The sequence below is a fragment of the Eulemur rufifrons genome, chromosome 8, assembly GCF_041146395.1.
Source record: "Eulemur rufifrons isolate Redbay chromosome 8, OSU_ERuf_1, whole genome shotgun sequence".
Lineage (NCBI taxonomy): Eukaryota > Metazoa > Chordata > Mammalia > Primates > Lemuridae > Eulemur > Eulemur rufifrons.
This window is the reverse complement of record NC_090990.1, coordinates 106174957-106200409: the sequence shown is the minus strand read 5'-3', so window position 1 is coordinate 106200409 and position 25453 is coordinate 106174957. Positions and strand designations below refer to the sequence as shown.

At 39.8% G+C, this 25453-nt stretch overlaps 1 protein-coding gene across 7 annotated transcripts in view; it reads left to right on the top strand.

The window, feature by feature from the left end:
* Positions 1–25453, top strand: part of CHD1L (chromodomain helicase DNA binding protein 1 like) — a 43988-nt gene that overhangs the window by 4243 nt on the left and 14292 nt on the right. The window contains exons 2-15 of one of the 7 annotated variants that reach the window (XM_069480736.1): positions 365–477; positions 3304–3410; positions 4238–4352; positions 4980–5011; positions 7695–7776; positions 9158–9320; positions 10723–10878; positions 12523–12615; positions 14050–14146; positions 15869–15942; positions 17049–17159; positions 19922–20036; positions 21312–21465; positions 24954–25119. In XM_069480736.1, coding sequence (XP_069336837.1) covers positions 365–477; positions 3304–3410; positions 4238–4352; positions 4980–5011; positions 7695–7776; positions 9158–9320; positions 10723–10878; positions 12523–12615; positions 14050–14146; positions 15869–15942; positions 17049–17159; positions 19922–20036; positions 21312–21465; positions 24954–25119 — 1578 coding nt within the window. Of the gene's footprint in view, positions 1–364; positions 478–3303; positions 3411–4237; positions 4353–4979; positions 5012–7694; positions 7778–9149; positions 9325–10722; positions 10879–12522; positions 12616–14049; positions 14147–15868; positions 15943–17048; positions 17160–19921; positions 20037–21311; positions 21466–24953; positions 25120–25453 lie in introns of those variants that run through there. The other 6 variants (XM_069480737.1, XM_069480738.1, XM_069480740.1 and 3 more) reach the window with 6 other exon arrangements.

The following is a 25453-nucleotide window of genomic DNA, read 5'->3' as shown; positions in this document are numbered from 1 at the left end:
TCCATGTGTTTTTGTTTGTTGTTAAGTTCCATCAGTAATGCCTCATTTCCCAGAATAGACATTGTGAGATATGGGCAGTATAGAGGCCAAATCCCAGGATGACTTTCTCATCTGTCTAGTGGATCAGGTAACAATGATAGGCTGCTTTAGGGCTTTGAATATAATGTTGACTAAGTCTGCTCAAAAAGTAGTTTGGAAGTCAGCAGGTGTTTACATATCCATAACTTCCCAGCAAGAGATGAGACCAATAAGGTTTGGAGTTATGGGAATTTGGGCCATGTTCTTCATTCAAAGTCTTAGAACGTTACCTGTGTATGTGCTGAAATGTCAACTCCTCAGATTTGCTGTATTTTTTTATTTCTAGGGATTCATCTACGCTCTTATCAACTGGAGGGAGTCAACTGGCTAGCCCAGCGCTTCCATCGTCAAAATGGCTGCATCCTGGGAGATGAGATGGGCCTGGGGAAGACCTGCCAGGTATGTTACTGTGGGACAGCCGTGGTTCACCTGCACAGAAATGCCTCCTTACAACGCATTCCCATCTTAGCTGCTAGCTACAATATGTATTTTATACTAGGAGGTGAAATACCTGAAACTTTTATTAACAGATTGCAACCTTGGAGTTAATTTTTCTAGTTGTGAAGATAGTTTTGAATTGTGTCGCTACCCTTATCTCATCTGGCCTTTGACATATGTCTATGAAAAGACATGCCTGAGTTAGAATTGCAATTAATGGGCCTGGACACAGAGTTTTTCTGTATGTAAAGCAAGTATACCTGCTCGGGGATCAAACTGACTAACCTCCTTAGCAATACTTTATGTAGGTAACTGGATCACTGCTAATATTAATGGCCCTTTCTCCGTGGGGGTGCAGCTACTTCTGTGCTAGAGAAAGTACCCTATGTTTTCCAAGATGACTTGGCCATCTAATGGCCTTAAAAGGAAGTGGGATAAAGTCTTGAGACCTGGGGAATCAGACGTGGCCTCCTTGGACGTTTGCAAGTAGGTGGTGTAATGAGATTGATGCTTCTGGCAGGATGATCACCAGCACTGTCCTGGGCTGACAGATGTCAGTGGTGGGCTTGGATTGATGCAAAGGCCAGTGACACACACCCCTTGGGTTAGTCACACAAGGTTCATGTATCTACAGGATATCAAAGAAGGTCAGTACAGTAAGGACACACAGCAGAGGCAGCTTGATCAGAAACCATGGAGATATGTTTCCCAATCCCAAAAAGATTTTGTCAGTGAACACACAGAATGAGCAAGGGTCTCATTAGTCCTTTTGGAAGCTCAACTTCCAAGGCTAACCTTGTATCCAAAAACATTAAGCTGCAGCAGTTCTGCACGTAAGCTAGTCTGACTATCTGTTGGAAACTATTTAAGCCATGTGTATTCTGCCTATCTCAGAATTATTCAGAATACATTGTGACCTCAGAGTAGAGTATCCCCAGGTAACCTCATTTACCACCCTCAGTTTTCTCAGGCAAATAAATCTGGTCCTAGTATAATTAGATTCCTGATCTGAGACCTATGGGGCTAGAACAAAGATCAGTTTTGCAGATGCCTCTGGGATCTAGGCTCACTGGCTCTTGCACTAGGAAAGGGTGCTCCTTTGCCCTGGTCATTGGAGTTGCCCTACTGACTTCATTCAGAGCCAGCAAATTCTACTTATTCTTTCCCCAGGCTGTTTGCATAGCTGTACTTTAAGCTCCCTAAAAATATATCACCTTTGCTGAACAAATTTTAGCAAAATTTTTGTTTTGCTAAAATTTTGTTTGGAATTTTTGCATCTATGTTCATGAAAGAAACCAGTCTATAATTTCTTTTTCTTGTAATGTCTTTGTCTGGTTTTAGTATTAGGGTAGAGCTGGCCTTGTAGAATGAATTGAGAAGTGTTCCTTCCTCTTCACTTTTCTGGAAGACTTTATGTAGATTGGTGTCATTTCTTTTTTAAATGTTTAGAATTCACTAGTGGCTCCAGTCTGTTTTGTATACATATCTGGTTTATGGTAATAAAAGAAAAACTTTCTCTATATTGCATCCTCAGGGAAAACTAAACAGAATGATTTTAATCTAATAAGTCATTTATTAAAGGATCGCTCTGGGCGTGGTTTGGACTGGGAAGCCATAGATAATTTAAAAAGAAAACAATTTTCATCATAAAAATTAACCACCACCCTATAGTCACAGTGTTCTAACCACAAACATTAGTAGAAATGTTATGTTTTGCATGTTTGAAATTATAGTGCACATATAGTTTGTATTTTATATTTTTGTCAATCTGACACCATCAATGTTATTTTCCATTTTATTATATTCTTCTCAATCATTCTTATCAACTGGCTGCATAATATTCCATCAAGAGAATTTATCATAATTTACTTATGATAAATGGTGATTTCCCCCCTTTTTTGTTCAATTTAAATTAATCTTGATGTGAACATCTTTGGGCATATAGCTTTTTTAGGATTTTCAGTTGTATCCTTAGAATAGATTTATCTCAGAAATAACTCACCATTTGGAGATGGAGGCTCCTAACACATTTTGTTTGAAAAAAGAGTGTTATTTTCTCTGTGTGTCACAGCAACTTTCAAGTCAGAAGTGTGTGCTGGAATCTCCTGCAATATGCGCATCTGCCTTTACAAAGATTTTTCATTTTATAGCCTTACTTAAGTTTAGGAGGATTGTTTATTGTCTGTTTTCCCCGTTAGAAAGTGTGCTCCAGGACAGCTAGCAGTTTCGTCTGTTTTGTTCACTGTTATATAACTGGAGCTTAGAACAGTGCTAGCAAATAGAGGATGCTCTGTAGATATACATGGGATGAAGGAAAACAGTAGGGAAAGGAGAGAGGAATTTAGGAAGAAAGGAAAATATCCTCAGGAGAGCATGGCAAGCAGCAGAGAGCCTCCATGTGGTTCGTCATTTTTACAGTCTTGGCTCTTCTTGCTTTGTATTTTCAGAGTATTCCTGATCTTGTCCATCAGTTGCATCATTTTCATTGATTTCTGTTTTCTTTCCTTTTTTCTTTGCAGTAGAGGTTCAGTTACCTAAATATTGAACTTCATTGCTTGTTAACTCAAAGTAATTGAGTACTATAAATTTCTGTGGCAAGTATATTGAGGCTTACATGATTTCGCTCTAGGAATGGATTACTTGCCTAATGTGTGGGTGATTGGACATTATTTCTTTGTAAAACAAGTCTTACATAAGAGTTTGTATTCCCTACAGGGTTGTGGGAACTTTGCGGTTGTTTCTTATGAGGAAATGTAATCAAAACTGCTTTCTTTTTCTATGTTCCAGGCTATTGCTCTCTTCATTTACTTGGCAGGAAGATTAAATGATGAAGGACCATTTCTGATTCTTTGTCCTTTGTCTGTTTTGAGCAACTGGAAAGAAGAGATGGAGAGGTACAAAGTGAATCTAACTGAAATTGTGTTGTTTACATTGGTGAAGATTTTTTTTTCTTGGATGTTATGTAAAATATGACAAAAACAACACATTGTCATATTCAATGAGTTTATTCCAGAAAACTGTAAAGTGATGCATTATAGGTAGACCCTCAGGATATGATGGGGGAGGGTCCAATGAATGTTATTATTACTATTTAGCAATTTAGATTAAGGTCAGCACTCATTTTTAGTAAATTTTGATGATCTAAAGGAGAAACCATCTTTTTCTTGGTGACATAGGAAGTAACTAACATGGAAAAAATAATTTTATTTTTAGAGTCAGCACAAGACCTTTTTAGAGCTGACTCTTTTACCTATTTACTAGGAACTTGCCTTGAGGTTTAACACATTTAAGGGCCATGTGAGTTGTATTTAACTCACACTAGTTTTGAGCCTGGGGCCTCATGAAGCATATGTAACTCACATGTCTCTTTACCTTGGGAGCCGTGAGAACTGTTTTTCAAGTTGCATATAACTCATGCACTGAAAACAATTAAAAATGACAAATTTTTCATTAAATTAGAAAGGATTATTTTGTTTTCGAAATTTTTATTCTATTTTTGTAATAAAACACTATGGCCCCAAGGAAAAAATTTTCTTTTTCTAGTGTGGCAGTCAGTGTGTTAACTTTAAATAAAATGCAAAGCCCTGGGACTCCTTCTGGTTGCCGGAGCTCATGAGGTCTGCACGTTGCAATCCTTCCCTGAAATGTAATTTTCCCAATATGCATACCCTGTCCCATGGCTCTAGCATTTGTGTTCATCTGCCTCTTTTCCTGGACTCAGATTTGCTCCAGGTCTTTCCTGTGTGACATATGCAGGCGACAAGGAGGAAAGAACTCACGTTCAGCAAGATCTGAAACAAGAGTCACATTTTCATGTGCTGCTGACTACCTATGAGGTATCCATTTGTTTCCCTATGGCAAGAACTCTTGACCTGGGTGGGACCTTTGAAGTTGTAGAATCCGGTGAAATTATATTTAATTTTTTTTTTTGAGAGCACATATTTTTCTGGGAAGAGAGTCTGCCTTCATCAGATTCTCAAAGAGAGGATGTGACCAAAAGAAGTGAAGATCACTGTGCTTCACATTAGTTAGATATTTCTCTCTCTCTTTTTCCTGGTGGATCAGGGAGGAAGGCTTCCCAGGGAGGTGGCAGTTGAGCTGCCTCTTGGTTGACAACAGTCTGGCAGAGGCAGGGAAAAGGGTTTTGTGGATCGAGGCATCATGTTTCTTACTGGAGAATAGGAATGAAGGATACTTAGTTCCAGTCTCATTTTAAATCCTTCCTTGTTCTTCATGCTAAGACTATCTGGGTCACTGTAAGTAATACCTTCTACTTAATCATGCCTCTCTTGTCTTTGTTCATTAGACTTAGAAATTATGCTTTGGACTTTTTTTACTTAGTGAACAATTAAGACTTAGATAAATCCTGTAGTTTAAGAGTGCTCACAAAAAAAAAAAACTAGGTATTACTATCAGAGTTTATCAATACCGGCCTTTATAACTTGTCTTCCTTAATTTTTCAGATTTGCTTGAAAGATGCATCTTTTCTAAAATCGTGAGTAGGTTGTACTACTTCAGAAACTATGTTGAATGCATCATGAAAGTCATGTTTTTGCCTCACATTTTAGTACTTTGTCTCTTTTCTGGTGTGTCTGATATGTCTTCTGTGAGCCTTATTTATGGATAGGCAGCATGGCAGAAGTCCTACATTCTAGCTGTGTGTCCTTGGGTTAGTTATTTAATCTCTGTGAACTTCAGCATCTTCATCTGTAAAATAGGAATAGTTGTTTCTTACCTTGGATTCCTATTATAAGAAATAAATGAGATTAAATATAAATAGTGTGGTTAACAGATATTAGATTCTTTATATTGCAACTTGAGTAGACACTTTTCAGGACTGCTGTTTGGAGATTTTAATATAAGACGTGATTCATTTGAGCCTTTTCCTGGAAATAACCTAAAGTAGCAATCGGTGCTATAGAGTTAGCTTTAAAAAGGGAGTTTTAATTATACTTCTAATTAGTTAACTTTTAGTCCTCATATTGGTGCATGAAGTGTAGGAAACTTAGATTTAACTCTTAGTGCCACCTAATAGGAATGATATGTTGCGGTATATGGTCAGGTCAAGATAACGGTTATAATGTAAATTAAACAAAAGCTAGATTTTAGGTAAGTAAGAAAGAAAGACATGTTGACAGCATTTCATTTTCTATAACCTGTATAGTTATGACATGGTTAGGTGGGGCTTCTCCATATTTAATATTCAGAAATTTTTGTTTTCAAAGCACTTTATCAATATTTTAAATGTTATTTTTCATCTGTGTTTTTGCGAGTTGGATTTCTATTTTCATCTTATTTTGAAATACTAAAAGCTAGATCATAGATTTTATGACTTCTGTCTAATATTTAAGTGAGCACATAATCTTTTCTTAGGAAGAAGATATGCTTTCCCTTTTTCTTTTTATTATAATATTAATGTCCAGCTTAATATTTGTTGAAGGTCTCACTGGAAAGCACTGTTCTGAGAGTTATGAGCAATACTAGAAAAGTAAATCATAGAGCCAGCCTAAGAGGACATAAACTCCAGTACAGGGATAAGAAGTGTACAGATATTCATAATACATGGCAATAAATGGGAAGTCTCAGAAGATAATAAAATTGGGACATAAATGTTGTTCGGTACTTTACATACATTATCCCATTTAATCTTCATGAAAACTCTAGTAGGCAGGTATTATCATCCATTTTAAATATGGAGAAAGTATGAGATTAGGTACCCATGCAAGGCATATTGCTGATAAATGGCAAAGCAGACAGTTAAACCCAGCACTCTGTGCTGTAGAACCTCCTTTTAAGGGAGCTTCTCAAAGTATCTAGGTGCACTGGAGTTTTCATATTATTCAGCAGAAATACAATCTATCTCAGGTAATCTATTTTGAATGCATTTCCAGGTGGATTTAAGAACCTATGTACCAGAGGGGCATTTATAATGTTGTCTTGTAGTGTGAATCCCAAAATATTGATGTATTCTTTCAGTATATTTGGTAAGGTTATATTGCATTTTACAATATTGCACACTCTGAGAATAGCAGGGAAGTGTAATATAATCTCTGCCCTGAAGAGATTAATTATGGAGTTAGGACTATACATGTTAATATGAAAAATTTGAAATTTTTTGGACAATAGACAAAACTCTTTGGCTCAAAAGATTAGATTAGAAGAGGATTAGAAGTTACTTCATCAGACTCTCCATTCAGTTTTGGAATTCCCTCCACCTCCTGCTCTTCAGGGAGCATCCTTTAGAATGTCCTTTGATGAGTGATTTGCTCTACTTCCTTTTGGTGAACCCAAATCCACCTCCCTGTATCCTCTTTCATCGAACATACATTTATTGGATGCCTATATATATAAAAACCTGTGTCTAGTTTTTCACAAGGAAATAGGACCTATCTATTTAAGGCTAATTCAAATAGAGCTACGCTCTGTACTGTGGACACTTTATCTCATGGCCATTGTCCAACTCCATCTGGACCCTTAATCCTTGTAATCCTTAAATGTGTTCTCTGCTTGTGTCACCCAGCCATCTCCTTGGACTTCCTGGCACTTTTTGGACCCTCAGTATCCTACTACACTACAAAACATGCTCTGGCAACAGCCACCAATGACTGTCATATTAACAAATCCAGGATGTATTTTCCTGGGCATTTCTGTAACATTAGATTCTATTTACCACTTCCCCATGTAAAAGTCACACTTCTTTAGCTACTGTGACATCACTGTCTCTTGATTTTTCTTCGGTGTTTGAACGTCAGCTTTTGTGACTTTGACCAAGTCACCTACCTTTCTGAGCTTCAATCTTCTCATTGGTAAAATGAGCACAATTATGTTTACTTGCCATATTCTTTTGGACTAAATAACATGTAAAGCCCAAGGTCAGAGACTGGCACACAGTAGGAGGTCATAAATGTTTCCTTTTCCTTTCTCTCTCTGGCTCCTCCCTTTCTGCATGGATTTTCCCATCTTAGAAGGAAAAATTCCCTTAACCGAACTGCCTTATCCAGATATTGTCTTATGTATGTGGTAGCTTCTCAAATAGGAAGGGAATTTGGTGGCATTTCTAATACAATGGGCTTACTGTTACTGTTTTTAACAACAGTCACAGTTTTGTAGTAAGACGTTTGATTGTGACATTCGTGTTTAAGTTACACGAAACTGAAAGCTTGAATTTTTTCTCACAGATTCCCTTGGAGTGTGCTTGTTGTGGACGAAGCTCACAGGTTGAAAAACCAAAGCTCCCTGCTGCATAAAACTCTTTCAGAGGTAAACTCACAGGATAGTTTTTATATACCCTCCCCTTTCTTTAATAGGCTTTATTTTTAGAGCAGTTTTAGGTTCACAGCAAAATTGAGCAGAAAATGCAGAGATTTCTTATATATTCCTGCCCCCACAAATATACAGCTTTCCCTGCCATCAACGTCCTGCACCAGAGTGGTACATTTGTTACAACTGATCAATCTACATTGACACATCAGTATCACCCAAAGTCATAGTTTACAGTAGGGTTCACCCTTGGTGCTGTACATTCTGTGGGATTGGACAAGTATATAATGATATTTATCCACCATTACAATATCATCCAGAGTAGTTTCACTACCCTAAAAATCCTCTGTGCTCCACCTGTTCATCCCTCCTTCCCCTCCTAACTCCCTTTAAAAAAAATTATTAGTTTAGGCCTGTATAGAGTCAATTAAATTGAAACCTTTTTTTTCTGTCAGATTTCTGCAGGGCTCCATGAACATTTTGTGGGTGACAGAAGTGGCACTTAATATGGCCTAACTTTTCCTTCTTCATCTTTTATGTAGGAGATAATGTTTACTAAAATCTGGTTATCAAATGAATAAGGCCCTATTCCAATAAAATATATTGCATTTTTGGAAATGTTTCATTTCTCTTTTGATCATATTCAAAGGGGCAGTTTCTTTAAAAAATAATCTTACTGTGCTTCTGTATGCAATAGTAGATAGTAATATATTGGACGTATTGTACCCCTCCCCCAATTTATCTGTTTAAAATATTTGACAATTCATATGGAGTCATGAAGAGAACAAGTTTGTGCTACAGAATATTACTGCCTGTCTCTCCTGTCTTTGTCTTTCATTCCCTTCTCTTGATCTCTTGCATCGTTCTGGCAAAGCAGATGAGAAATAGCAGGATAGCCTAGACTTGCCTTTTTTTCTGAGGAGCCAGTGGAATGTGGCTCCTCCTTTTTATTATTGACCCGATAAAGGCTTGTTCGTTCATGAGCCTACATATATTCATTTCTGTGATGATAATTGAAGTTTGGTCCCTATGGAGGTGATAATACATAGTTTGAATCCCCACATAGATGAACAGTAACTACGCTGAGTACTTGTGTAGTACTTTAGCGTTCACAAAATGTTATTACTTACGTCCTAATAACAGTCTAATCTTCTTCACAGGATTATTTTCCCCTTCTCATAGTTGAAACTGAAGAGGTATTTATTCCCTACATGAAACAGCTAGTACACTTTAGCCTGAGCATTCTGGTGTCATGTCCTTTTGGTCATTGGTCATTCCATTAAATCATGCTTCTCTTTGTGTGGGTAAAGGTAATGATGGGTAACTCAGCCTTGCTTTCCAATGTTATGGGTTTTTAATTTTATTTGTTTATATATTTGAGTTCTCAGTAGTCTTCAGTCTCCTGTTGACCGGAACTCCCATCCAGAATAGCCTCCAAGAACTCTACGCCCTCCTCAGTTTTGTGGAGCCTGATCTTTTTCCCAAGGAACAGGTGGAAGATTTTGTTCAGCGTTACCAAGATATTGAGAAAGAGTCTGAGTCAGGCAAGTTCCTTTCCTACAAATCATCCCCAAGGGGTCTTGGCACGGGAACTGTGATTATAGGTAGAAAAAAAGAGAATTGATAACCAGAGGATACTTTCCAGGGAGTTAAAGAGCCACAAAATATAAGGTAGATATTAGCTCTCTTGTGCTGTTTCCAATTGTCTGCTATTCATGACTCTCTCATTTGTTATGTGATTCTGCAAGAGAGCTTATTTGGTTTATTTTTGGAAGAAGTAGAGAGTGCTTTCTGATTTGCAGACTTTTTTCCCCCAACTTGTAATTTCTATAAAGGCTTTGTTAGCTTTACATGCCACTTCTTGAGACGGAAAAGTATGTGGGTGCTGCAGTCCCAAACTACTGTTCAGCGTTCTGCAACACTTGTGTTTCTTTCGACACTGCTCCAAAACCAAAAGTCTGGGATGGATGGGAGGTGGAAGTGAAGGAGGGAAACCTTTCTCATTCATATAGCCAATAGTTATAGTCTTCTTCCTTTCATACCTTTGCCCCTCTGCCTTGTAGAATTATCTGTCTATCCCTCTGATATTAATCCTGGGATGATTTTTCAAAACATGCCAACTAGTCAGTATTTATGTGCTGGGTAAGTGTGAGTTCAAGGGGCTTCTCATAGCAAAATCCTCATACCACGGGCTGAAGATTAACCTGGGCAACCTGCTCTGATTGCTCTCATGTTTAGGGTTCCCAGATAAAATACGGGACACATAGTTAAAAGTTACATGGGACATACTTGTATTCAAGTTATTCATTTTCTATATGAAATTCAAATTTAACTGGGCACCTGTATTTTTATTTGCTGTATATGGCAACCTTACATTTAGTATAATTCTAATTTAGGATGGTTTCTGAAATTCAGGACACGTGGGGCTCCCTTTATTTTGACATTTTGAAGACACCTGGGGAAGGGGCACAGGGTTCAAAGTCAAAAGAACCAAATCTGAATGTTGGAGAAATTCACATCCATCCCAGCTGTGTGAGTTTGAATAAGTTACTTAATTTCCCTGAGCCTCATCACTTAACTCAGCTATAAAAATGGGAACAGTATTACTTGCCCTACATTTCTAAACTGTTGTGCTGATCAGTAAGATTAAATGCAAAAATACTGTGAAAACAAAAGAGTTTTGTGCAAATGACATTATTAGTAAGAATCAAGTTCTTTGAGTGTTATGTTATTAGTTCTTGGGTTAAGAGCCAGTAATGATTCCAGAAGGAGTTGGGAAGAAGATCCCAGTGACGGAAGAAAGACTATGAAAAATTACCATACTGGCCTAGAAAGCAGGATTAACATGAAAATGAGAAACAAAAATAAATTGCTGTACGTTCTGTAGTAGTTCAATGCCTTGGTTCTACATTTGTCCCACACCTCTTGTATTGTTTTCTTATACAGCCAGTGAGTTGCACAGACTCTTGCAGCCATTTCTGCTGAGGCGAGTGAAGGCTGAGGTAGCTACGGAGCTTCCCAAGAAGACAGAAGTAGTGATATACCACGGCATGTCAGCATTGCAGAAAAAATGCTACAAGGCCATTTTGATGAAAGACCTAGGTAATCAGAGGAGCACTTACCCATTTAGAAACTAAATGAGGATGTGATTTTTATGCAGGGAAATATTTTGTAATCATAGTCACTTTGTGGGTCACTGCAGGCTCCAGGTCCTGGGCTGTGAGCAGATGATCCTTCTGCCTCAGCCTCCCTCCCTGTACCTGGGACTACAGGCGCACGCCACAGCACCGGGCTGGGTTTTGTGGTTTTGTATATTTTTTTTGTTTCTTGTTTCTAGGGATAGAGACAGGGTCTCACTGTGCTCAGGCTGGTGTCGAACCCCTGAGCTGCAGTGATCCTCCCGTCTCAGCCTCCCAGAAAGCTAGGATTACAGGCGTGAGCCACCACACCTGGCCGAGTAATCATACTCACTTTGTATACCAAAAATTCAGAATTTTGTGTTATGGATAATTCAGGTCAGCTACAGTGAGACTGTGATAGTACCTTAAATGTAACACAGAATTGGTTGTTACAGTTGTGAAAGTTCCTTTTTTTTTTTCCCCCCTCCCAGTTTTCCTTATTGCCTGTAATTGAGCAAACACTTCTAGGTGTCCCAGTCATGCCTTTCATCCTTCCACCCTATCAGATACAGGAGTCCCCCTTCGCCACAGTTTCGCTTTCCACGGTTTCAGTTACCTACGGTGAACTGCATCTGGAAACATCAATGGAAAATTCCAGAAGTAAACAATTCATGAGTTTTAAATTGCATGCACCATTCTGAGTAGCATAGTGAAATCTCATGCCGTCCCACCTAGGCTATGACTCCTCCCTTTGTCCAGCGTCTCCACGCTGTCAAGGCTGCCTGCCTTAGTCACTTAGTACCTGGCTCTGTTATGAGATCGACTGTTGTGGTATCAGTATCTTAGGGCTTCTGTTCTCTTAACCCTTATTTTACTTAATAATGGCCCCAAAGCACAAGAATCATGATGCTGGCATTTTGAATAAAGCCAAAGAGAAGCCATAAAGTGCTTCCTTTAAGGGAAAAGTTGAAAGATCTTGACTCAATAAGGAAAGAAAAAAATTCGTATGCTGAGGTTGCTAAGAATGAATCTTTTGCGAAGTTATATTGTTATAATTGTTCTATTTTATTAGTATTGTTAATCTCTTACTGTGCCTAATTTACAAATTAAACTTTATCATAGTTATGTATGTACAGGAAAGAAACAGTATATTTAGGGTTTGGCACTAACGGTTCAGGCATCTGCTGGAGGTCTTGGAACGTATCCCCCACAGATTAAGAGGGGACTATTTAACAGATTACAAAACTTTTTTTATTGAATAAATTCACTGGGAGGAATTGAGAATGGCAAGGGAGAAATAGGAGTGGAATAATCTCTCAATTTGCATGTTGTTGGCCCTTGACTGCACAAAAACAGTTAAAGAAGGAGATTTAGAATTTTGCAAAAGAATAACAAAGTATTCCTGAGTTCACTTTATAGTTAAGGCTTCTTTTTTAAAACAAAATGGTGGTTAAGAAAATTTCATATGGATGTGCTGTTAATTCTCAATGCAATCAGGTGAAATTTGGGAGGTTGATACCTGTTTGAAGGATATATTATGGAGACAAGTAATGTTATTTATGGAAACGGAGGCTTTTTTTTGGTTCAATAGTGTCCATCTCTCTCTCTCTCTTTTTGTAAATTTCAGATGTATTTGCAAATGAGATGGCAAAGAAAGTTAAACTTCAGAATATCTTGTCCCAGCTACGAAAGTGTGTGGATCACCCATATTTGTTTGATGGTAAGGCAGTGCCCTTTTTTCCCCCCACATTATTTTTTGTTAACATTTCTGAGGCCAAAATTATAGCAAAATTCTTAAAATTGCCTATATTTACTGTGTCTTTGTTTATTCTCAGTTTCTTTGTATTGGTGTTATATATTGTTCATATTCAGATTTCTTCAGTTCCCATAACATCCCTTACGGGTATGTTTTTCTTTTCCTTTCTCCTTTCCTCTCCTTTCCTTCCTTTTCTTTTCTCTATCTTTTCTTCTTTTCCAAGATCCAGTCATAGGTCCTGCACTGCATTTGTCATGTCTCTTTACTCTCCTATAATGTAGAAACATTCTTCAGATTTTTTTGTGTGTGCACACATGCCTTTTTTTTTTTTTTTTTTTTTTATCTTTCCTGACATGAGGAATCAAGGCCAGTGGTTTTATGGAATGTGTCATAGTCTAGATTTATCTGATCATTTCTTCATGATTAGATTTCCATTGTCTTGAACCCACTTGGTCAGCCTTCCATCACCACTATTCCAAGGTCACTGGTGATCTCCATGTTGCCCAGCTGATGGTTCCTTGTCAGCTCACGTTTCAGTTGCCCTCAGAAGCCTTTGGCACGCTCGAGCACTTCTTTTTGAAATGCTTTCCTCCCTTGGCTTCTGGGATAGCACTCTCTCTTCTCCACCTATCTTACATCTGTTCTTCTTAGTCTCCTTTCCTGTTTCCCCTTCATCTTACAGGCTTCTGTAAATTTCCCTCTCAGCACTGCTTTGGCTGCATCCTACAAATTCTGATGTGTAGTGTTTTCATTTTTATTCACACTGGGGCCTTTTTGATTCACTCTGATTGGTAGCTCTTGGAGCAGCTCCAAGACCTCTGTGCCCATGGAGGCTCTAGGATAGATAGGATCAAAGCCGAGGGTTTGTTGCAGTAATTTTAAGGGAGTCTTTACCAAGAACTGTTAGGAACTGTTCAAAAATTTCATAGATTCTCAATTAGGTGCATATCTGAATTTTTTTAAGGGGTTGGAGGTGTTGAAAGAAGCCCTCCGGGTTATTCTGGCTGCCACCCCATACCTTGAGAATCACTAGTTTATACACGGAAGCCTATTTCTTGATTCACTTCTAGAGTGAGAGTCCCAAGATTCCAATTTTGGGTCTCCTTGATGTTTAGCATCTTCTGGTGTCTCAGTTTCCTCAAGAGTGGGTTTATTATTCAGATAAATGTTCCTTAGGCTTGTTGGGTGCTGCAGGCTCTGTGATTGGCATTAAGCAGCACTGAGATCATCATGCAAACAACTGATTATGAAATGCCTCAAAGAGAGATGAGGCTTGGGCCCACTCTCAGTTAAAAGGAGCTTAGCCTGTCTTGCTACAGCCTAGCTATTGGCTTCTTTACTCAGGAAGTCTGCCCTGAAGGAAGGCACGTTACTGGCAGTGGGTTCTTTGTTTTCCAGGTGTGGAGCCAGAGCCTTTTGAAGTTGGAGAGCACCTGATTGAGGCTAGTGGGAAACTTCACCTACTGGATAAGCTGCTGGCATTCCTGTATTCCAGGTAGGTGACAGGTTCACATTTTCTGCTCTGAGATAATGACTCTTAAGGCCTGAATAATGAGGGGCTCACTGATTTGTTGAGGCTGATTCCAGCTTTTCTTTTTTCAAGACCTTGATTTAGGTTCTACCTTCCCTGTCACTACACTCCCATCCACCTCCACCCCTCCCACCTCTCCCCCTTTCCAATCATTCTTTCCTTTCCTGAATTCCTACAGCAGGAAGATCCTAATCTAGCACTTGGCAATGCACCACCTTAATCTGCAGTCTGGTTAACGGGTATATGTTAACTGTATCATTCCAACTGTATTGTTTGGCTCCACAAGGACAGCAACAACATTGAACATTTCTTTAATAATTGCCTGCTGGAACCTTGTATTGAATTAGCACATAATAAGGACTCAGTAAACTTTCTTTTTGTTAACCCATGGGGTTTGATTTGAACTCAAGGGGATCTTGAGGGATTCTTTACACGAGTTGGGCATTAGAAGACCAGGCTTAATTAGTGTCCGGCGGACCTGTGTCCAGCTTCTACTTGATCCTCCAAGGCACCAGAGGGAAGGAGGAGTCTAGGAAAAGCCCAGACTCCGAAGGATTTCAGGGTTGTCCTTTTGGGATGACTGCCCCAGATATGACCTGAACTAACCCAAAACTTCAGATTTGGCAAAATTGCCGAACCTTAGGATTGTGCAAGTTAAATAATTGCATGTCTTACTATGTTTTTATTGGCTCTGATATATCTACCATACGTGTGTTAGAATTGGAAAAGGACCCATGAATATTGTCTGCCCAACTTTTTCATTTCATAGATTCAGAAAGGTTATTTGACTTCAAGGGTGACAAAGCCAGCAAATGACAGAGATGAGATTAGAATTGAGGTCCTCAACGTCACATTCAATGCTTTTTCCACCCATTTGGGACTAGAGTTTTAAAGAGTTCTCCATAATTGTTTCTCCTACACTTGTTGCAAGCTCCTATTAAATTAGTTTTCATAATAAAAATACTGTTTTGACAGTGTTGTGCTTCTTTGTGCAAATTTAAAATAATGGCTGGTAACAAGAGGCTATAGGCTTGACTTTGTTCTTGACTTAATCCATCATTTTGCCTCCTCCTTGCCTCTCTATTCTTCCTATACATCAGTTTGTCATATATCGTGGGAGATGAGATGTCACCTGCCCCTTGCTTCCCTAAAGTGAGACTTCTCAGACTTTTGAAGCAATATAACCATAGATAAGAAGATAGTGACTTTACACCCTCACATAGACAATAGCTATATGTGGCTGACCACAAGCTCCTCAGGGTCTCCAGTTTCTGTGGGGTTTGTGTGTTTGAATTTTTACATTTTACTCTTAACAGATCTTATTTTGCTGTTAAAATGAAGGCTTGTATTTCTTTCCATTGAGCAAATGGACACTCCAGAAAGAGGCACATTGGTTATTCTAGGGCTTCTTATACCCTGAGTGCATTGACACATGCCCCTGGGAATATCTCCACTCTAGTTTGAGAACAACTGCTTTGAAGGATATAGCTACATGGGGAGGTATATTCTTATATAAGGCATTTAGGGTGGTTTCTGAAGAAGTCTCTGTAAATTATAGGACATTTATGTTTCTACTTCAGTAGTTCATTTATTTATAAACTTGTATTCTTTGGTAAGTTTTTTCTGAGGGAAACTCACCTTAAATACTAGAATTGGCAGTTTTTCCTTTTTTTTCTTCCTTGCCAGGGGCCACCGGGTTTTACTTTTCTCCCAAATGACTCAGATGTTGGATATTCTCCAAGACTATATGGATTACAGAGGTGACACCCTTGGCCACTACATTACTTAAGGCTTTTTTAGACTTAAAATGCGGAGAGTGGAGAGCGGGGTGTGAAGGCAAGGATTGAGAGTAGGGAGAGGCACGTGGGCAGAACACCCACATTCCCGTCACTTCTGTGATTTAAAATTATGAGCACTGGAGCATATGTTGTGGAAATGTTGAGTGTTTTTGAAAATGTATGATAAACAGAGTTTTGGTGACCAGAGCTCTCGGTGTCTCATAACATTGACCTCAATGATTGAGCACTTACTGAGGATCAGTAAATAAGATGAATATTAAAAGAGATCCCACAAATAAACCAGAGGAAAGATAAGATCAGTTTTTTTCTATATAGACAATAGAGAATGTAGGTTAGGTTACTTGGGAACCCTGTTTAATATATAATAAGATTGATGTGGGATGATGGGAAAAGGCTGTAACATTGGTTGATCGTGAGCCCAGTGGTGTAAAAGTATCAGCTCTAGACCTTACAATTTAAAAAATTAGTCCAGGGTGGGTCTCTCAGAGCCACTTGATGCCCCCTAAGTATGACAGTACACCTGGTCCAGGGGACACTGGCAGAAATGCCATTGGCACACTGGGGAGTCCCAGATGCACAGACACGGCCTGAGCTTACAGCTCCGCTTCCTGACATGGGCGTCTGGTGCCAGGCAGAAAACCCTGACGCTTCCCCAAAAGGCAGATCTGTGCCATCAAGCAGGCTCGCTGACCTGCTCTGAGTGCTTGTCTTACTGCTTGCACAGATAGAGATCGTGTCTCAGCAAGATTAGAAACTACCACACAGTGTGGACGTTTGGGACTGGTTGGGAATAGTTAAAATTGAGTCTTAACTCCATAAATGCCAAAGACATCAACTGCATGTATTTGAAAACCCCAGAGGAGTATGTTATGGTGAGTTATTTTATGAAATGATAAATTGTCCCCCTACATTTAAATTTTTCCCATGGGATTTGCTTCAAGTAGGGCCATGGCTGTATATGGATGGGGACAACATTGGCCTTTGGTTTTGGGCGGCCTTAATTTTTTGTTCCCCAGAGAGCACTTGAAAAGGATTACGATTTCTCTGTTTTCTTCCTCTGTGTAAAGGCTACAGCTATGAGCGTGTGGATGGTTCCGTGAGAGGAGAAGAGAGACACTTGGCCATTAAGAACTTTGGACAGCAGCCCATTTTCATTTTCCTTCTAAGTACCAGGGCAGGTAGGCCACGTAGGCATTGACTAAAGCAGACACACAAGGGGCGATGGAGTACTTTTACAAATCCCTGCTGTTAGTACATTTTTCCTTAATTCTCTGAAAGGGGAAGTTATTACTGAGGAGTGCAAAACCAGAGGAATTGAGGTAGTTGGCACAGTTTGTCAAAGTGCTGAACTTCTAGCATGGTGCTTTTTTCTCTTTAACCTGTCCAAACTGTCATCTCATCAAAGAAGTAAGGCTGGTATTGTTTGGAAGGTAATTCTAATCTGCTTTGACCACTGACTTGGAAGTGTCCTGAATGATCTCTGTGATTTTGTGGAAAGTTTTATTTATATTCAATGGAGGCAGTTCTCCTTCCTAACCATGAATTTGGGAAATAAAATAACAGTCTGCTATTTGCCCTTCCTCCCTAAATACCTCTGGAATAGTGTTGTCAAAGCTTAGCAAAAATCTTGTTGTTTAAAAAATGTGATTATATTGAAACTGCCAGCTTTTTAGAATTATTTATGACATTGTCTGCATATGACTTAAATCATAAATATTACATATCAAATTTGTAGTGCTTTACCAGTTACAGAGTGCTTTCATAGATGATTAATTTGAAATCAGTTCTTGGAGGTGAAGTTATACACATGAACTAGAGCAAGCAGGCCTTAAATTAGTTTTGAACACATAGAATCTTAGTTTCATTATCTTATTTTTAATAGACCTAAATCTTGATGGCGGTGGCGTGTGAATTGATGAGTACATGCAGGAACAATACATGTAGGAACACGAAAGGGATGTATGTCCTCTACAGTAAAGACGGATCAATATTTTTATAAAAAGAGAGTTCAGTCTTATTTAAAAAGTTTTATAAGTGCCTAGTACTAAAAGGATATATAAAAGAAGTATGAGATATAGTCCTTTATAAGGAGATTATTTCACCTGTGTATGTTGTATCTCCTTAATAAAATTAATAATACAAGATATAATCAGATTCATTTGGCCTCACTTCCCAAGATCAGAGACCGCACCGTGAGTCTCAGCCATTTACTCATGTGATCAGTCATCTCTGGGGTATTCTTAGGAGAAACTGGAAGGATCGGGGCAAATACACCATCAGTGTTGGGAAAATAGTTCCATTTATGCTTCAGTGATTTCGCCAATCTTCGTATTCAGAGAGCAGCAGCATGTTTGAAATGTCTAAAATTAGAAAGAAGGACAACTCTGCTTTTCAGTTAATCTCCTTGAAGGACTCAGAGTAGCTCTTTGAGGAGGAGAAACAGTCCTGGATATCAGCCCTTTCCGTACACTGTCGTATTTGCTATCACGCAAATTTGCAAAACTGGCTGCAGTTTTGCAGCATTTTCATTTATTTAAATTGCCACCAGATGGCAGTGTTAGCTCATGAGTATGTCCCAAACAAATATGGATATAGCGTATATATAAAAATATCACCCTTCAGTGAGCAAGAGCTGAACTCAGACATTAATTCAATAAGAAGATAATTTTTATGGAGCACATTTTTAAATGAAATAAGTGCCTGGGAGTTATTATAGTATAGTGGATAAAAGCACAGACTCTGGACCCAGACCATATGGGAAGGAATCCTGGCTCTCTCATCTTCTAGCTGTGCAACCTCAGATAAGTCCCTTAACCTCTCTGTGCTTCCATTTTAACATCTGTAAAGTGGGCCTAATCATAGTAACTACTCAGGGTTGTTGGTGAGGGTTAAAGGAGTTGATACATGTAAAGTGCTTAGAATAATGCCTGGCAAGTAGTACGCACAGCATAAGTGTAGCTATCATTATTATTATTAGGTATAATTTAGCACCTCTCAGTAATCAGTTGTTATTATCTCTTTGTACTGACTTTAATTTTACATGCAGGCTTTAATTAGGATATTCCTGCCTGACTTGTCTTGAGATCCAGCTTAGAGTCAGTAGTCCCTCTCAAAAGTCTGTCCTTAACTCAGGCTCTTGGAAGAAGCCCTTTCAGGCTTGCTTGTTTCAGCAACAAGCTCTGACGACTCTGGCCAGGGGGAGTCTGTTTTGTACTTGTTTTCACATTAATCAAAGAGAAGCCTGCAATTTACTGTCATGGTTCTCTTAATTAATTCCTGGGACCCAGCATACCTCCTCAGCCCTTTTCCTGCAGCACTGAGGAAAGACCAGAAAGTTGTTCCGTGAAGTGTTCTTGTCTCGCCTTTGGTTTCGTTACTTCCTCTTTTGATTAATGAGGAAACAAGTACAGAAAAGACTCATGAAAGTTTTCTCCAATTGGAGGGGTGGTTTCCTGCTCTGCTTAGGAGTGTGATGTCATCCCCTCTTCTCAGCAACTTGTATCAGGGATCTTACTGCCCAGTTGTAACTTGCAGTTGATGTAAACACTCTTTTCTTAACAGTGTCCGCAGCAGACCTCTCTAATATTGAAAGCTGTTTTCTGAAAGAACATGTGGATTTTTTCCACAGACTATTCTGATCAAGGTTTTTAAGCAGAAGAGATTTAAAATGCCTTCACAGCACTAACTTGATTATCCACTTTTGCCACTTACCCCTGTTCCCCTCGTTCTATTACATTCCATAATTACATTTTCCCAAGTCAGGCAATATAAGGTCAGGTAGCACTTCCAACCACTGCAAAGTTCTGGAGTTGGGTGTTCGTTGGAAGGGTGAAGCCAGTTTTGACTATTTCAGTTTATTGATCTGACCCACTCTAGCCTTGTGTCTTTATTTTCTACTCCTCATGTGCTTCCAATCACATTCCTTTCTGCTTTGTTCCAGGTGGAGTTGGCATGAACTTAACGGCAGCAGATACTGTGATTTTTGTCGACAGTGATTTTAATCCTCAGAATGACTTGCAAGCAGCTGCCAGGGCTCACCGAATTGGCCAGAACAAGTGAGTGATGTAGGCATCAGCATTTTTCCACTTCTTTGGCTTGCTCGGCAGTGGTTGTGGGTTGGGAGGAAGGTGAAGAATGTAGTCCTGGTGACAGTCCCAAACTGGGAGTTGAGAGACCACCAGGTTTTAGTCCTGTCTGTGCTGTTGACTCCTAGGAGTAGTATTGGGTGGGTCACATTATCAGTCCAGACTTACTTTTTGTTTTTTATTTTTTCTTTTTTGAGACAAGGTCTTGCTCTGTATCCTGGGCTAGAATGCAGTGGCATCAGCCTATCTCACAGCAACCTTAAACTCCTGGGCTCAAGTGAGTCTCCTGCCTCAGCCTCCCAAGTAGCTGGGACTATAGGTGTCCACCACCATGCCTAGCTAATTTTTCTATTTTTTGTAGACATTGGGTCTTGCTCTTGCTCAGGCTAGTCTCAAACTCCTGGCCTCAAGCAATCCTCCTGCCTTGTCCTCCCAAAGTGCTAGGATTACAAGTGTGAGCCACTATGCCTGGCCAGACTTACTTTTTTTTTTTTTTTAAGACAGAGTCTCACTTTGTTGCCCGGGCTAGAATGCCATGGCATCAGCCCAGCTCACAGCAACCTCAAACTCCTGGGCTCAAGTGATCCTCCTGCCTCAGCCTCCTGAGTAGCTGGGACTACAGGCATGCACCACCATGTCCAACTAATTTTTCCTATATATTTTTAGTTGCCCAGCTAATTTCTATTTTTTTAGTAGAGACGGGTTCTCGCTTTTGCTCAGGCTGGTCTCGAACTCCTAAGCTCAAATGATCCACTCTCCTAGGCCTCCCAGAGTGCTAGGATTACAGGCGTGAGCCACCACACCCAGCCCAGACTTACTTTTAAAGAGCAAAATTACATAGTGAAATAATAAGAAGGAACCATTAGAAATTAACTCATCCTTCTTGAGTTAGGATCTGACTCAGTTAAAAAATGGGGTTATGAGGCTATGGAGCTAAACTAAAAAGATAGGTGCTACTCTTTGACCTGAGGATAATTTAGTTCTACCAGAGCTTTCTTTTGGCCACAGATAAGGAATCCTAGTTATGATCGCCTCATTATCCTTAACTCCTTTGGAAAGGTTCAGAGAGAATTTGAGTCCAGTTCTTTCTAAGAAATGCTCAGGTCCAAATTAAACAATATCCTTTTAATTGTACCTTGAATATGGTATTTGGCTTTGTTTCCTTTTAGGTGTACTTACCTTGCATGCTTTTGCCCAGCTTTGCAGACTCTTACAGCACACTGCTCTCATTTCACTGGTGTACAGGTCTGTCAAGGTTATTCGGCTGATTGGCCGGGACACCGTGGAAGAAATAGTCTATAGGAGAGCAGCCTCCAAACTGCAACTCACCAACGTGATCATAGAAGGAGGCCATTTTACTCTGGGAGCCCAGAGACCTTCAGCCGATGCTGACCTCCAGGTATAATAATATTGTTCCTCACTTTAGAATATGTCAGTGCTCTCTTTGGAGGAGAATGTAAATGAAAAGAACTGGAATTAACCACCCGCTTTCCCCACCTACATCTTTGTTCCCTGGCCTAACTCACACTTGCCTCAGTAGCTATTGTGTGCAAGAATGAGGATGATCCATAAAGGCAGGAGAACATGGACTAGGGAGGATGGGCTCTGGGCCATCTAAATTGAATTCAGATCCACGCCTCCTCATGTATTGGCTGTGTGGGTTTGAACAGACATCTTAACCTCTTTGATATACTCTCTTTATTTTTCTAAAAATGAGAATAGCACTAGTTACTTCTAAGGGCTGTTAAGAGAATCAGTTAAAATAAAGAACTTAGCATAATCAGTAATTCTGTACCTCCTTCTTAATTCCAGACCCTTTGATCAGTGGCTTCTATTATTTACTTCATACTCAAAGGGAGAGCAAATGAGATCAGGAATTCCAAATTATGCCATAGAAAAAACGGATGAAAGGACTAGAGTTAATTTGCTTGAAGAAGGGACTATTGGATGGGAGTCAAATGCTGGCTTGGAAGGGTTTAGAGAGAGCTCTCTTTTGGAAGAGGACTTAAAGTTATTCTATAGTGGCCCTTGGGTTAAAATTAGAACCCATATTATATTAATAATATATCCCAGGTCCTTTGGTCCTGCCCCAGGAATGAGGGGCTGGATGCAGAGAGACCAACTCCTCAGATACTAGGAAGATCCACACGTGAAGAGAATGATAGATGTCTGCCAAGGGCAGTGGCAGTAGGAGGGTCTGGTGGTAGAAACATTTGTGCAAAAGGCGACGTGATGGGTTGGCTGCTGTTGAGAGGTAGCGCGTTAGAGAAAATCCAAAGATGCCTGTGTGGTTTTAAGCCTGGATATGAGAATAGAAATTAGGAAGTTAGGAGACAGGGCAGAGTTTTAGAAAGATAAAGATAATTTAGACTTTAGTCAACAGGGTTTGCAATAAAAGTACAATATACCATAAATTACTGTTAGAGGAAGACTCAGAAAAAATTTCATTTGCAGAAGTTTGTAAGAGAGACTAGGCTTTAAGGGGGCTAGTTTATCAAATGAAAAATACAACAAGTATTTAAAAGGGAAAAAATTACACAGTATTATTAATACAAGCAGAGTTACCAAGTTTATAATTAGGCTGAGCATGGGTTATAAAGAGCAATTTTCTCCTATGGTTATCATATCCACAAAGGCCAATACTTATCTTTACGTATCAGCATTTTTGTTAGGAAGTCAGTGACTTATAGGAAAGGCTCAAGATTTCATTTATTTGGGACTAGAACTAAAAAGAGTAATGCTGGGTTTTATTTGTTTGGTTTCTGTTTATCTTAGGGTCTTAGGTTGGTAAGTGTGGTTTCTTTCCTTTTTCTGTTTTTTTCTTTTGTTGCGACTCTGATGCACGCACTTAACCATAACGGTTAAGTGGCAGGGCAGGCTGTACGTTTTGAGGCAATTACAAACGGTAAGATAAAAGCTTGAGAAGAGAGGTAGGAGTATACTGTAATACTCCTAAATACAGTTCTCATAGAATAGTTCCCATAGAGCCTTGAGAGAGACAAATTCACCATTGGGTATGGTGAAAGGGTACATGACAGAGCCTCAGAAAGCCCACATTCTGGGCGTCAGAGGAGGAAGAGTTGTCAGTAAGATGTCAGTAAGTCTCTTCTAGTGGAGAGAGCTCAGTCAGGGTTATCCCTGTGCTGTGGGATGCTGGGCACACCGCTGGGAATCATGTAGACATACCTCTGTCCCAGGGGGCCAAATACTAGTGGGAACGTGGACTGCTGGCTGTTTGAGGGGCTCTGTCGGGCTTGTTGCCCAGCTCACGGTTGTTGGAAAGTTACGTTCTGGCTCTAATGTCTGATTTATCTTTTCCCTGTCCAGACTGAGTTACTATGGTTGCCAAAAGCAAAGGTAATAACCCAGTGCCTTTGTCTCAAACAGGGGATTTTTTTTAAATGCCAAAAAATCAATAGTAAAAGATACAGTTCTGGTTTGGTAAGTCTAAGCAGTATGGAGTTCCAAAGTCCTGCAAGAGGGAAGCAGGTTTATTTTCCTGCAGCGAGAACACAGTAGAAACAGAGAAAGGCAGATATGGATATAGGGAACATTTATTAAATGCTTACTGTGTGCTAAGTATTGTCTTAGTGCTCTTTTCCGGTTTTCAGTGAATAAGAATAACAACAGAATGAGATAGGTACTATCTTTATTCCCATCTTAAGTAATTTGTTCAACGTCATTCAGATTTAGGACTCCAATCCAAGCATTCTCTAACTTCCAAGCACATGCTGTTAATTACTACAAAATATTGCTCCTCATAAAAACACATGTATTTCCCTAATGACTAAGACACATAATAAGTGAGCAGTAACTAGGGAAAGCCAGGAGGCAAGTGTAAATACACAAGGGTTGAGGGGAGGGTCCCAGTATGGACTAATTCTTATCATAAATAGTTGGCTTTCTTCTATTTTTGGCACCAGCTGCCAAAGCCAGTCATCTTGGTTATGTATGCCAAGGTTAGATATAAATGTATCCAGGTGTGTTCATGCATAGGTGGGCTGACTTTTTCCCAAGCTATTACAGAATACCTGAAGATTTCCAAGATACTCACAAAATAGATGATCTAGAGGTAATTCACCCATTCTGAAAGGGGAAGATGTGAACAAGGGCCCAAGGCGTGACTCCAAGTTAGTTCAGGATCTTGGAGTTAGGGCTTAGGTAGGTACAAAGTTGGAAGTAGCAAGTGAAATCCAGGAAAAATCATCTAAACTTTCTGGGTGGTTCCTGCAGCTATAGGGCATAGGCTTGAGGGTACCCTGGAGAGGGATAAAGGAAGAGAGGCAGGATAATGCAGTACTAGAGGCACATCCAGGAAGATTCAGATGGAGAAATGGCCTTCATTTGGGCCTCGTGATCAGGAGTGGTTGCTGGTCTTTGCCAAGGTGGTTTCCATAGAGCACTGTGACAGGAAAATAAATTGCCAAAGGAAAGGAGTCAGTTTATGGTAGATGTAAAGTACTCAGTGTGGCCTTCTCTTCCTAGGATGTTGGCAGTGGAGAGGCAGGAAAGTAGCTAACAGGGCCTCTGACTTGTCATGTTGCTGGGAATGCCTGTGAAAAAGAGTCAGTGAGAGGTGCTATAGAAAATGCAGGAAATTAAGGTTATTCTTCAAAAAAAAAATGGAGGCGTATAGAATTTGTTATCGTTGTTGTTATGGAGAGTTATCAAAGTCAACAGCTCTGACCATCACCTCTCTGTTTACCCATCATCCGACTGTTTAACAGCCCTGGTTGGTGTCATCTGTGATGGGGAGAGAAGAAAGCCTATCTGTCCATCAGGGAAGGAATATGCCTGGTGCTGTTAAGCCACTTAGCAAATCTCCAGTATCCTAATGTTTGTTTTCATGAGAACTAACTGGACTTTTTTTTGTTTTCTGCATTCAAGTTGAGTGAGATACTCAAATTTGGTTTGGATAAACTACTGTCCTCTGAGGGGAGCACCATGGATGAAATAGACCTGGAGTCCATCCTGGGGGAAACGAAAGATGGCCAGTGGATCTCGGATGCCTTGCCTGCAGCAGAAGGAGGGAGCAGAGAGCAAGAGGAAGGAAGTGAGTTGGGAGTTAGAGCAGAGCAAATGGCACAGCCACCCGAAGCTGGAACACGGGTGAGCTGAGCCCATGGAAAGGCCTGGATGCTGCTCCCTGGGATATCTTTTTCCTACCCAGCCCTACTGTCATCTTGGGCCCACTAATTAAGAATTGCTGGGTCCAAGAACTCTTCCCAGCCTAACTGGAAATTTGTCTGGCTATTTACTTGTAGCTGAACTTTGAACCAAAATCATATTTTTTTTTTTTTTTGAGACAGAGTCCCACTCTGTTGCCTGGGATAGAGTGCCGTGGCGTCAGCCTAGCTCATAGCAACCTCAAACTCGTGGGCTCAAGC